Source organism: Notothenia coriiceps, unplaced genomic scaffold, assembly GCF_000735185.1.
Source record: "Notothenia coriiceps isolate Sejong01 unplaced genomic scaffold, NC01 NC01_scaffold00024633, whole genome shotgun sequence".
NCBI lineage: Eukaryota > Metazoa > Chordata > Actinopteri > Perciformes > Nototheniidae > Notothenia > Notothenia coriiceps.
The window spans coordinates 19,343-34,219 of NW_011357334.1; the positions used below are offsets into that span (position 1 = coordinate 19,343).

A 14,877-nucleotide genomic window follows, 5' to 3' on the forward strand; every position below is an offset into this window, starting at 1 on the left:
AGTGAAACTTACGAACCTTAATAGTTACCCACTTATGTAAAAAAATATTATATTATGATTTTTTTATATAATTACTGTGTGGCTTCGAAAGAGTCCCACCCCGGTTACTCATTTGGACCCACCCGGACCCCTTGTGGGACAGGATGTCTTTGCTGCGGTCGACAGGACATCGCAGTGATAGCAGACAAGGAACTGGAGACTCACTTTGCAGGTGTCCCAATCCCTCGATCCCTTCCTCTGTCAATGGTTTTCCTAAATCCTTCTTCTCTGACGCCATGAAATCTCTTAGGCTGACGTGAAAGTGATAGCGCGCACCAAATGCTTAACGCGGTCGGCCTGCAGTATTTACACGTAGACGACGACACACCTTTGATTGTCAAAAGATATGGCGCTGATTTTGTACACTACATATTACTTCTGTCACAAAGGGGATCCTACCTCAGTATGTCTTCGACGGTTCCGTGCACCCGGGTCGGCATTACACTCGCCGCTCGGCACACTTTTAAAAAACACACACGTTTCACGCGCGGCGGTTAACAAAGGTTACACAGGGCAGGTTCGTGTTCTTTCCGAGAACTCCGGATCATGGTCCCGGCCAAGATCGGTTCAAACGACGGGACCCGCCTAAAATACATATTTTCTTATTTGCTTTTAGATATGTTTTCTGTTTATGTGTGTTTTTGTCTTTGACATAACTGTAATCCGACTCCGCTCATACCAGGATTGTTGTTTACTATAGGCGTCTATAACCTGTCTATAGGCTACTATGTTATCATACTACCGCATAGACTTTTACAGGAGATTTGTGTAATTTTTTACATAAATTGGGGAACTACAATGCACAAAATGTCATGACTACTAGATCATAGAGACGTTTGTATCACAGGACGGTAATTTTTTTTAGCTGATATTCTTCCTTTTAATTGTGTAAACCAACGTTTCAGTTAATAGTGATGATGTAATGTGAACATGATGTTTGTAAACTTAGTAGTCAGAAGGAGTAAAAGGAGTTACAAGTATATACCTAAAATAATTTTATTACTATAACACAGTAACAGATTCTCCCTCCCTCCTCCAATACTTCTCATAACTAATAATAATCATATTTACGTAAAGACAGAAGGCAGTAATAGTCTTCAATCTGTACATTACGATTACAGTAATCTAATCTAATCTTGGAAAGTAAGAGGATTTAACCGACCTGTAAAGGGATAATCGGTTATGGAAAATATAAAATGTATGATTGAGTGAATATTGAACTAGTCGTATCCAGTACCGTAACTACATGTGTCGGCTGTCTCCTTCTGAACAAATATAACCGTAGTATAACTCTGCCACGTCACTGCGCAGGATTTTGGTCCGTTAATTCGTCGACCAAGGGAGCTGTTGTGTTTCGTTACCCTAAGAGGTATCGCAAAAACCTTTTATTCGACCTTTATTCCAGCACTTTTGTTTGGGACAACTATGTTACGGCAAAACAAGTCGTATGGCCTATTATAGGGTGTACAGATGGGATGAAAATATTAAAAGCTTTAGTATTTGAGATTGAGCTATCTAATTTTTCCCAAAATCCTGCGCAGTGACGTGGTGATCTTTTGTTGAGGTTATGCTAGTTCGACCGACTTTGAAAGAGAGGGAGAAGAGTGACATGGACAGTGAGAGGAATAATTGAGGAGCCACTGAGAAGAACAATAAAACTTCTATCAAAAAACGGGCCGCGAGTGCCCCGTTTGCCCTCGACGAGGCGCGACCGAGGCGTCATTTGGTCGACAAACGAACAGTGGTTACTGTGTGGCCCCGGAGTGCTTGCGATACAACACGCAATATTCTTGTTTGTTAACGTTGTTGTAACGAACAGTTTTATGGATATGGTTGTCCTGTTAAAAAAAAAAATTCGTTAAAAATCACGGGCTCTGCCCGGTTCACTTTCATGCAATACTGACCAGGCCCACAGGTTGTATCCGAAGGCTCGTCGCCGCGGTAAATATTACAGCTCGGTACGAGAGACCACAGTTCGACAGTACACCATTACAAAACACACATTACAAACCCACACGCTTTCAATCTGCCCCGGACGCACACACGACGCATCCGGTGATACAATCTCCCTCTGCGGCGGTTTAAAACCGGGCCTCGCCTTAACGTAAACTTTTGTATATGAGCTACGAGTGCTACACCGAGTAAATGCTGTAGCGTACAGAGTCACGTTAGGTGGCTGACATGCACATTTGGGAGCTATATACCGGTCCGGGATTAACTGTATCCATTATATATGCAGTTTACCGAAGTTACATAAGTCCTAACATACTTGTACAAAATTCCCCCGCGCGGTATGGGAGGAGCGTCCGGTGGCTGGGGGGGGCCCTTCTAAATAAACTTGTAAAATTTAATTTACGAAGTTAGACCACGTGAAACTCGTCTTATGTCTCTGATCTAGATCCCCCATGTTGGAGATTTTGTGGGTAGTATTTTTTGTCTTAGCCAATTGTAAAATGTATTGCGGAGTTTATTTCGTACACTTGGATTTGGGTTGTGGAACGGTAGATCGGTTATGTGGGTTAGTGGCTACATTGAATCACAAGGTAACAGACGAACAAGTAAATAAGAAAAAATGGAGCATTGTAAACAAATAAACTACGTATAAAACACTAGAGAGAGAAAGGGGTTGAAATTGTCAGCACGCCTTAGGCAATTGTTATACAATGTGCAAATGATGCAGGGATGGATCATATCTAAGAACAAATATAGAGTTTAATTAATGTTGTATGTGTTTTATCCTCTGAACCAAACTCATTTACGGTAAAAACTGATTGTTGGTTCTGGCGCGCGCCATAATAACGTGAGAGAGGCAGAGAGCTGCCTGCAAAATAAATGATGGCTCAAAGTTCACTAATGAACTTGTTTTTTTTTAAAAGCCAGACTCCAAGAAGAGCCGCCCCCACTGCCCTCATCTAGCAGCGATCTATACGATCATTTTCTGATAACGATGAAATAGCCCCGCCTCCCTCTCCCCACCTATCCTGCTGCTGGGCTGTCAGAAGAAAACAAATGTTAACGGAAACTCTGCCGCACGGTTCCCTCGTCCCTTCGAAGAGGCGGAGAGGTGGGTGTTTTTCATCTGCTGGTGGACAGTCCGGAGAGATATGCACAGGGTTGTGTTGTAACGGAATACATGTAACGTACATTTAAGTGTATTCAGCTGGCGTTGCATTTGAAAAACGAGTAGGCCTAATCTGATTAAGGTTACTTTCGTAAACCTGAAGTGAATACATTTTGGAATACTTATTGGAATTATTGGTGGAAAAGTTTCCTCACAAAATGTAATATTTATTACCGGCAGTACTGTGTGCACACTGCACTGCTCTGCAGCATGTCTGTGAGCTATAGATAGATGCAACGTCTCTTTGAGGCCCCACCCCCGCACGTAGATGAGAGAGAGAGGTCTCTTTTAAAATATATTGAAAGTTAGAAACGGAGATGGTTAGATAAAATGTTCAAGATAACGTTTATGTAGCATTTCTTTATTGTCGAAATGATGACATTTATAACGGGATCAAATCAAAGTGAATGGCCTGCTGCTGCTGAATGCATGGGGCAAGTGACTGGAAAAAGTTTTAAAAGTTATTACATCGTTTCAGATAATAAATAATAATGATCATTCATTCTATTTAGGGGCGCCTTTCAAAGCACCCAAGGACACCTTACAATTCATAACATATTCTAAGGAAAGGTTTTAAGACAGTACAAAGAATGCAGTCCGGGTGATGTTTTTTATGTGGGGTGCAGATGAGAGAGCTGTCCAGAATGACATCAAGATGTTGTGTTTGTGCTCTTGATAAGCCATTAAAACAGTAAAATACGTGTCTCCTGTTCAGCAAAACATACCCATCTGTTGTGGAAAAATAAAGTATTCCAAAAGTATTCTAAAAGTAATCTGCCACCGGTACCGGCGGGGATTGTTGTTAAAATCTGGCTCACCCTATTTTTTACAGGCCCACCCTAAAGTACAATTCTGCCTACGCTACTGCGTTACGAGCTGATTTTTGGATTATCCGACCGCAACCCAGGCATGAGCGTCAACAAATAAGAGCGAAACGTTTAACCACAAGAATCAAGACTATATGAGCTAAAAAACCCTGGACGTTTACTTGTTAAGCATCGTTTTAAGGTGTAAACGTTTAATTTTAAAATGCGCATAATTTGGCACAACACCGGTTTGTAATTTTTTTTACCATATCACATACGTAATAAAACGCAATGCATACTTATATATGGCTTTGTTTATCATTATATGTAACACAAGTGCAGTATCATCTTAAATCCATATTACTACCCTCACGCTACGCATTTGATCTTCAACAAGACTAATGTAAAGCTTCTAATGACACATATGCAGGGCCACCAAACTATCACCATGAGGTTCATTTATTTAGCTGGACAAGGAAATGTTTGCTCACTTACATGCTAAAACAACACTAAGTTAATGTTTGCTACACTACCATGGGTTAGCTTACACAGGGCAGCTAACCCTAACACACTTAATTAGCTCACAATGCTAACCTTTTCTGGAAGGTATCGATACGGTCTCTCCTTCTTCCATTTCAATCAGACTTAAGTCTCTTCTCTTCAGCAGATTTGTTAGGAAAATGGCTCGTTGGACGTGTGTAGTGGTGAATGTACGTTATAGCAAAAATGCTCAGGAACGTCTCTGGTTAAATCAACGGTAGCTTCATAACAACTGAGTCCGCGGATCCAGGTTTGAAACTGCCGCAACTGAACGCCTACTCTTCTCTGATTGGACGATTTGACATTTGAAATAAGTACTACGCATGTGCATAACCCCAGCGCTGATTGGAGCAGAAAATGTAAACAAAAAGTACAATGTAGAATATACCAGAAATACCCTGTTTAAATTAAACTCTTGCAGTAAAACAGTGTAATTTATTATTAGATTATAACTGTTGATGCATTCATGCGATCATCACAGCACTTGGTACAGGTGGATCTTATTTTAAGTAGATTAAGTGGCAGATAAGAAGAAAAAAGCAGCATAAAATGGAAACAGTACATTTGTTTATAATAGCTAATATCATAGACTATAGGCCTATGGTTAATCGGCTTAGAATTACTGCATTGGAATTGAACTACAGCTGATGTATGTTGTGAATGCCTTTATCATAAACCAAACACTGATTGAACATATAAAACACACATTGTAATAAGTTATAAGGCTTTATTAAATATTTCACAGTACACAGTTTAAATACTTGTTAGTTACCATTCTTTCAAATAAATACACATTTTTGAAATGGTGCATAAATAATAAATAATTAGATAAAAAAGCATTAACAGTGCATCATGTTAATCAGCAAAATAAATACATAGGGTGTTCACCAGATAGCACAATAATGCCACCTTCTGGTGAAACATGACTTTTGTCAGTACACTAAGCTTTTCACTTTGTGTACTTGGTACATACAGTAAAGAGACTTTCAAAAAATCATTGCTTTTTTAAATCAAAAAGTGCAGTGTAATTTACACTATCCACATTTTCCTCTTAAGAGGGTCAATCTAGACTGCCAGTTTCTTTGGTAGGTTTTTAACTCTGGCGTTCAACATTTCCTTGGATGTCACCAATGTTGAAGGAGCGGTAGCGTTTGGCGGTCTCCTGGCACATTTCCACCGGCTTGTTGTTTTGCTCTGCTGTGCTGATGTACCAGTTGGGTTGAGCGACAGACATGAGGGTGCTGATGTTCACCCCGCTGTCCTTTTTGTAGAAGAGAAATCGCACCATGTCGCTGTTGGAGCTGATGTTCAGCAGACTATTGTCCTCCAATGCCTGAGGTGTGAAAAGATAGAAGAATGTCAAAAGGTTGACTATCACTCCAGACAAAATTACTAGCTCAAAAAGTAAATTCATGTACAAATGTGCTGTTTTTCTTCCAGGTGTTTGCAATCCAGGCCGTATTGGAACTATTTCCCTTTATTATTAAGGGAGTAATCTTTATGGGGGATTTATGTAATAATTCATGAGTTTTACCTCCAGATGCAAGGTTGGACTGTCACCATCCTTGCGGCATGACAGGTACAGATTTTGGCCCCTGATGCCCAGAACCACAGTTCTGCCCTCAATGGTGGACGCAGGGTGCAAAAAGGTTGACATGTTCAGGAAAACTGAGGAGAGAACACAAGATACAGGTTCACTTTGATGAAAGCGGAACAACCATGTCACCTTCTGTCATGCAGGAGGAACATGTACAGCAGCAATAAGACAAGGCATCAAGCAGGTTAATGATTTATACATTTAAAGTTAACATTTGTATACAATAAAATCAGTTACACCAGTCACAAGTAATCACCTTTTCTGTGTTCAGCGCCTCCCTGCAGCGTCACTGCATGGAGCTCCATGCTGTTTTGGTCCATAACTAAGCTCCTCTTCTCTTCGTCGGTTATGTTTTGCTGTTCTACGCCCGTCCGTGTCACCTGAGCTGGTGGAGCAGAGGCACACTCGAACACAATTTGCTCTGTGGGGAAGGAAAAGTTACACACTTGATTAGTTATGTTGCTGTTGTGATCTCATTGTGAAGGAGAAATAACTGCCACAGTTGTTATTTTCCTGTTTTAACAAGACATTCATGAATAATTTACTGCTGCTTAGCATACATTATATCATACAGTATGCATGTACAGACTTTAAATACAGCTATAGATAAACTCAGTGTTGGATGTCCCACTATTATAAGTGAGTTAAAAGAGCAAATAATTGAACAAAAGTCTGTATGGATGTTATTTAAAGTTATTTAAAAATGATAAACATTGTGTGTAAAGGCCAACAAGATGTCAGATGTTCACTCCATGAATGAATTAGATGACAGCATTTCTATTTTTTTGTTCAGGGATACCGTGAAATAAAGCCAGTTTTATTACCTTCCACTATGCTATCCATGATGAAGTTGAGCAGGTTTTCATCTCTGAATTCAGTGCTCAGCGTTGATTCTGAGCCCTTCATCCTCTCCATGGCGATGATGAGGTTGAACACTTTCCTCATTGTCAGGGGATGATGGGTAATCTCAAAGTCCAGCCCCGACTGCACATCGGAGCTCCACATCTGGCTCATGTTGCATTTCATCTCGAATTCCATCTTTTTTTCTGATTGAAGATCAGGAGGACAGAGAGATTTTTAAATGTCACTCAATCACACCGCATAATTAACATGTTTACATTACATTACATGTTTACAGCTTCATTTTACCAGTTTTATCTAATATTCTGTATTTTAAATTGGATTATTTACCCATTCACTTCCTTGTTTAGCTACAGTACACCTATATCAACACTTTTGCTGTTTTAACAGTTTGTTACACTAGGTATTTTAAATATCAAAGAAAGCAAATATCCTGTTTAAAATCTTCTCAAGATTGAAAGAGAAAAATATGCCAAGAAAAGTCATTTACCTGTTAAGGTCAATATAGAAGTTGTTTTTAGTGTATGGTTAAGATCCCAGCAGTTTCCTGTTGTTGGTGTTCTGTCTGCCTGTGCTGATCTGCAGGCTTTATACACTGTCAAGGTAATTTCCCCTCCGCATAAGGAAGTGGGATGGTCTTTCTATGCGCTCACTGTGACATGTGTGATGAAATACTGTACTTGCACACCTATGCCGTACACACACTACTCAGACTTAGTGTGATTGTGACACACACCATAATAAAAAACTGCCAAGTAGAACTGCCAAACATGCGACATCTAAAGCTTGAATAACAGATTCAACAATAAAATAGAGTTATCATGGGTTCAAATTCACTAAGAAAAAAATACATCTCTGTGTTTTCTCCCAATCAAATTACACACAAGACTCAAAAACAAATATTTTCTTTTTATAAACAATATTTCTATTTAATACGCAGATAAAATCTGAAGGAATAATTGACGGAAAATTCACCAACAGTCACTGACTACAGCATCATCACCCTGCTCCATCATAGCTACATGCAGGTCACAGGGTCCTCAGGTAATCTAATATAAATGTCCCATCTGATAATAATTAGTGTAGAAGATTTAAAGTTTGGGGACAATGCTGGAAATGTGAATTAGGTTCTAATTCACTATATACTATACTATATATATTGCTACTTATGGATAGTATTCCTTTACACCTAGTTAAATAGTGTAAAGTCTTATTGTGTGATCTTCTGCTAAAATCGCATGTTATTTTGTGTACAATATGCTTGTTTGTTTGTACTAATTGGCAAGTTTCTGATGAATAAATAAAGAAATAGTAGTCTAAGCCAACAAATTGTATTTATGTTACAGGCAGCACTTACATTTTTTTGTATCATTTTGTGAAGTGACTCAGTATTGTGTATCTTGTTGGTTTGTCCGTACAAATAAACAAAATGTTAAAATGGTTAAAATGCTGGATTGTTGTATTACTTAGGAATTGCCAGTCGGTATCATTCTTCCCATCTAACTAAGGATATTTCCAAAAATCAATTATCTGACCAACCAAAACATCTTGCTCCAAAGTGTTAAAGATGACGATAAATCAGTAAAGGTTTGTGGTAATTGTGTGTCATTAGTGTGTGACCAGTGGGTTTTCGTGTTAAAACAATATGAAGGAAGCATCCTCCACCGCTCTGCTGACCCTGTACAGTTTTATTAGTCAAAACTGCGTAAAAGTGTTTTGGAAATACCATAAAATACAGAAAGCCTTCTGTAAATATGGCAGAGTTCATTATATGCAATGTGGCATTTTCTTCTCTGCTATGACCTAATCGTACACCTCTTTGAGTAGGGTTTTGTGGTCCTTTTGATGTGAACAAATATTCCACCAGCCATAGTAGACTTGCTTATTGTTTATAGTTACATAACAGCGGCTCAATCTCACATTTCACCACTTCCCTGTTGTGATGCAAGGGGAAGCGTCACCCACGGCTCCCAGCCTGGATTCAACCTGAGTGAACCCACACTGCTTGAGGAGGGAAATGGTAGTTATATCAAATACTGAGTGTATATGAAAACTACAGTTAAGTCCAAGCCAAACCAATTTTAGTTTAAGCGCCAAAGCTGTCTTTATATTTCAAAGTGTGTCTGGTCCGAACTCACTCTGCCGAGATAAGTTACAAAGTATGTTTTTCCAAAGTAGCACAGCCTTCTGTCCTTTAGTTTTTGTTTAGCTGCTCCATAGCTGTTGATCCATGTCCGAGCTAACTTTAACGTCTCTTCTATCCTTCTTTGACACTTCAATCAATAAATTGTCAATTGTCATCATTGTCACAATAAACACAACAACCTGTTACTCTCCTTCACCAACACTGTGGCCGCCAAAGGATAGTCATACAATTACACGCTATAGCTACATTCTTTAAAGAAAAGTGCTGTAGAGTATAGGCGTAATAACAAACCTCATTCCACCAAGTGTGAAGAGTATAATTGTTCTCAAGATTGTATATGTTGTGTACGCTAAAACATTTTTCATGAATTATACACTATTAAAGGTTGTGGTGACAAAATTGGCAATTTCAACAACGTAAGTGTTAATAAATATGCCCCGTAAAAATCTTCGTGCTAAGCGCTAATTGGCTAAGCTTCAAAATGTATTTCTAATCTGCTGCTACAAGCTCTCACAAACAAACATGTAGTTTATTTGAATATTTATTCCATTAAGATCATTTTTGTTGTATCTGTTCATTTTAAACGTTTCTATTACATCATGATTTGTAAGTCTTATTTAAAACACGGAAAAGGTGCATCAGATTCAGAACAAACGCTGGCACCCCTTTTTGAACACAGCTTCACAATTTGCTTCAAAGTTTGAGTTAATAATTGCCCCAAGTTATTTGTAAGATTGCACAAATTCCACTGTCTTGATGCATAAGAATTCCTAGGTGGAGATGTCTTTTAAAATAAATGATCATGTCTTTGGTTTTACATATAAATTGTAGATAGGATGTCAAACAACCGCCTTCTGGACAATGATGAATGGAGTCCAGAGTTGACCCTTTCTCTTCATAGTAAAACGTACTTTTAAGTTTAAGACATTGGGGGAACAGAAGAAAGCTGGGAAATTAAGGAATGCCTTGTTTTGATGTTTGATTATCCAATTGAGACCGATCGGAGGAAAAGTAGTGGACATATTTGATTTGTCTGGACTCTGGGAGCAGTGTGTATGTCTTTGCGTGTGTGTGTGTGTGTGTGTGTGTGTGTGTGTGTGTGTGTGTGTGTGTGTGTGTGTGTGTGTGTGTGTGTGTGTGTGTGTGTGTGTGTGGTTTAACCACAGTGTCATGTTGTTGCTCCTACGCTGTGATTCACTCCTTGCTGCTGACTAATGATCTAACTGGAGTTGCCAGCGGAAAATAAGCAGAAGTAGAAATGACTTTTTTAAATATAAAAAAATGCTAAACTACAAGAATTAGCCAACAATTTAGCAGATTTGCTGCTGTGGAAAAACTTGATAATCCACATCAACTAATGCACTCAGCATTGAGTGGATATTTAAAAAATGGATCATCCCACTTGAGAAAACGATATATTGCTAATAAAAATGTCATTAGTGTCAGATTTATTAAGCGATTTATTAACCAATCAGAGCAGACTGGACTCTGGTTTTAGACAGAGGGTGAAAAGAGGTTCTGCAGCACAGGCAGTATGAGAAGAATAAAGAGCTTTTTGAACATTAAAGCATTGAGAGGCATAAAATAGAACCGGAAGACAAGCATCATATTTTGAACATACTCTGTTTTTCTAATATTAGGTTTCTACATTGGACTCACCCAGCGTGTCATAAACACAAGGGAGTTTCATGAGATCAAATGTAATCATATACTTTATTGTTATATCCATAGTTTTAATTCTTTCATATCACTTGTTCATGATGATGAGTAACATCCGGAAGAACCAGTTTTACGGATAAATTTCCCAGTGATGTAAGAGAAGAGGAGCTAAGATTTGGGATTACTCAAGTGAAGAAAAGTTAACGCATTTCCGTAAAACGGCGTAATCTCAGTTCCTTGTCCACCCCCAGCCCACGTGTGTAAATTACAAACCAGCCGCAACCTGCAGCAATAAACAAAAAGTGGATGTTTCATCACCATGGGCCATTATTGTTACTATCTGGTTTAACTGGCTTTCATGTGAGTAAAGTACTGCTACCAACAATTGTACACACCAATGAGTAAAGAGAAAGGAAAAAGGCTAGTATTCTGTCATTTTAAGCAGGGGAAAGTTGAAAAATTACGATTATATATCTCAAATTAGTTGTTTAAAATTATATTAAGCTTATCAATAACAAGATAGAAACTTATGGAGGCCTACAACTGGATACAACAATTAATAATACATTAAGTTCATTAGAATACAGATTTTTTAAATACTGAAGATTTGTACTTCTTTTTTTAATGTTGGAATTAGTTTAACAAGTGTATAAGTCCTCAGAGGAAATGAAATCCATCACAAAGGTCCATAGAGAAATATAACTCAAGTTTATTAATAACTTTCTTCATCATCAAAACTCATTAAGACAGAAATTATAAAACAGTATTTACATCTTGTTTCTCTGTTGTTGTTTTTTTGAAGTTACAGCATGCCAGAGAGAATGAAGGACACTACGATAATTACCCCCAAAACACCAGTCGCTCCATTGACTCTGTTCCCAAATTCAGATCATGACAAATACAAAAAAGAAGATTGTTGTTAACCACAATTACTGACACTGTTCTGAGGTAAAAAAAGATGAAAGAAAATAGATCCACAAGCTTTCACACATAACAAACACACATAATTAACCCCAACCAATTACAATTTAAAATGGGCACAATCTTAGCCACAAAAATCTACAAAATGAATACAAAATCGTGAGAACTGGGAGTATTTGTGTCAAAAAATAATTCAGGAATGAAATCAAAGTACAGTCGTTCAAAGATAGTAAAGGCAACAGAATGGTGAGCCACAGAGATGCTTAAGCTTCTTGCTTTTGTGCTGACAAGACATTTAAAAAACAAACAAAACAAAGAGCCGTGTCATGTTAAGGAGTCAGCAGTGATTATGAAAGCCTGGTCAGTAACATTATTGCGACAGGAACTATGAGACAGCAACTTTGGCACATTTTTGGCCTTTTGGGGAAAATACTGCTTTCCATGCTAAAGTGCTTTCATTTTTAGATCACAGAACAGTCCGGGCTTTCCAGTCCCAAAATTAGGGAATTTAATTAATGTGGAGTTCTTGTTTTTAAAACATTCTAAGTCAGAGCCGGGCATTCAGAAGAAACTCCACATGGTTGAAATAAACATCAGTACCTTTCAAAATAAAGTGTGTTTTTGTCAAGTAGATTTTGCTTGTATGACTATATGATAAAAGGAGGCTATTTTGTTCGTATTTATATAGCAATAAATGCCTTTAGTGCCCCATTTGTGACCTCAGTTGCCATACATTTCTAAATGGTTGTGTCAAAAAGTTTTCCCTTAAAAAACCTAAAAGGAAAAGGCTCAACTTTTCTTTTTTTTTTTTTACATGTCACTAAGCAGGTTTCTTTAAAGGTATAATCATGAGCTCATAGACAGTCTGCCCGATATTATGCAATGTTTCCCTAAGGAGAAACGCATCTTTAAATATTTCCACAGGGCGCACCAGAAACTATCACACCCATATAGTGAGTGGAAGTGTAGGATTAACACCTTGGCTTGGTGCCAGGCAAGCATTTAAAGATTGAGAAGAGAGACAATGATCATTTTCAAGATCACAACAAATACATTTTGGGATAAATTGTACAGATTATATCTGGATAACCGATTATTCCCAACAGATGTTGACCCTTTATAAAATATAAGCTTTAGTGATATATATTAATAGGTAAGCACGCCCTCTGACCTTTAAACTGAGTTTTAGTATCTAGTCTAACAGACATAGAGTTGTCAGGGGTGAAAGTAATACTAGATAATAATAAACCGAATTTGACTTAATTATTTAAGTACATTGTACATGGCTTTTCCTTATTCAATCAATACAAAGTAAACATAAGACACACCAACAAAAAGATCACGAGGTCACAAAATAGTTGACTAGTTAAAAAGCACAACTAATTTGAATACTAATCATTAGTGCATAGAAAAGGGGCATTTTGGCTATTGCTCTTATTCACATTTAATAACAGAATGTAATTGTTGTCCTCTTTGCCAACTGGGTTTAATTTAACCAATAATGTCACTAAAAATCCAGTCTGCTGTGAATTTAGTGTTGCCAAACTCCATATTGAAATATGATAAGCCTAATTGTGAACATTTTCCAGTTAAAATAAAAATAAATTGGACATACCTTTTTGTATTGGTAAACTGGACACCACACTAAAACTGAAGTCCATAACAGATTTCCGAGTTAAGGTTAAATAATCTGCTTGTGTCTTATTCAAACTAATGTTCCCGACAAAGTCAATATCTGCTCAAATAAATGGTTGGCATGAGCCCAGGACAGCAACGACCCACAATGCACCATAAAACAACTTGTCTAATTATTCTTCATAAAGCTGCTCGTGTCTTAGGCAGAAAGTCGTCTAAAACACATGACATTAACACAAAGTTCAACTATCACGGCTACTTCCGGAAACTGGCTGCCTTCTTTAAATTCTATACATATGTTCGTTTGAAAGGTCAAATCTTTAGATATAATTTATATAAGGTGGTTTCAGAAAAATAAGTCTTATGTGGTGCATCAGCAGAGTAGCCTGAAATGTACGGACTCAAATTACAGTAAGTTACTTTTCTTGGTCTTTTTTTTTTTTTTAACACTTGTGACATAAGCTACCCTAAATGAGAAAACCTGAAAAAGAGGAAGGCAATTCATTTGAAAACATAATTAGATTCCTCCTTTTGTGTCAGGGTTTTTGTTTCAGATCCACGCGGAAAATGATATTGTCATCTGCAGAAGGGAGAACAAATGAAAAGATGACCTCATAGTTCAGTACAATCACTGAATTTCACAACATTATTTGATTTAGGGTAGTGGAATTCGGGACTATTGAAAACTGTCTTTAGGGAAACAGATGATGTTGACCACCAAAAAAAAGTCCAACTTCACAAACTTTAAAGGTCCCCTATTATACAATATTTTTAGCAATATATTATAGGTCTCAGATAAATACAAAACATGTCTATGAAGTGTGCATTGTAGCATCCCATAAACCCCTCTGTTTCAGCCCTGTTTCAAAAGTGCTGATTCTGTGTCTGTAGCTTTAAATGCTAATGAGCTGCTGCTGGCCACGCCCCTCTGAGAGATGTTTGGTTTTTAAAAAACACAAAGGAGCTCTATTCAGGTGATAAGGTTGGGGGTTACCTTGTGTGGTTATTGGCTAATGGTTGTCCAACCCAAAAAACATTGTGACATCACAACATTGCCAAATCTGATCAGCTCATACTACTAGGTTTTTATATTGATCAGGACAAAAAGAGAGTGAATCTTTTCTCCTGAAACTTTCCGAGTCTCTTAACACACATGCATAGGAGACATGGAAAAGTGGACTTTGAAAAATAGGTGAGTGGACCCACTTCCCTTCAGCATGTATTGTCTACTCCCTCTCCTGATGTCCTACATTTCCCAGTATTCCTTTAACAACATTTAGTAGAGCTGATGGGAACTTGTTGGATTCACCTGTGATTAATATGGGATAAACAAAACATGTATCTGCTTAGGAAAATAAAAACGTTTCATTTAGCTGCATTGCATTCTGATATATGTAGTTCACACAACCACAGATGTCTGGTTGTGTGAACGCTGAACATCAGGGAATAAGAAGACTAGAAAGCAGCCCTTTCTCTTTGGTTTTAAAAACAAAAAAATATGTATGGTTCATTTTTCATGTTTTGTGCCACTAAAAAAATCTTGAAATCAATC

The 14,877-nt window shown here is 37.8% G+C and overlaps 2 protein-coding genes across 2 annotated transcripts in view; both read right to left on the reverse strand.

The window, feature by feature from the left end:
* ckap2l (cytoskeleton associated protein 2-like) overlaps window positions 1–4,779 on the reverse strand; it is a 21,833-nt gene extending 17,054 nt beyond the window's left edge. Inside the window, exon 1 of the mRNA XM_010782325.1 lies at window positions 4,561–4,779. Coding sequence (XP_010780627.1) covers window positions 4,561–4,600 — 40 coding nt within the window. The 5' untranslated portion in view covers window positions 4,601–4,779. The remainder of the gene's footprint in view (window positions 1–4,560) is intronic.
* Window positions 4,780–5,254: 475 nt separating this feature from the next.
* Window positions 5,255–7,498, reverse strand: LOC104955090 (interleukin-1 beta). The gene is made up of 5 exons (XM_010782319.1): window positions 7,455–7,498; window positions 6,928–7,149; window positions 6,360–6,524; window positions 6,041–6,174; window positions 5,255–5,839 (listed from the first exon to the last, which is right to left on the reverse strand). Exons 2-5 carry the CDS (start codon window positions 7,139–7,141, stop codon window positions 5,600–5,602), a joined length of 753 nt encoding a protein of 250 aa, XP_010780621.1. The 5' UTR covers window positions 7,142–7,149; window positions 7,455–7,498; the 3' UTR covers window positions 5,255–5,599.
* Between the last annotated feature and the right edge of the window lie 7,379 nt (window positions 7,499–14,877).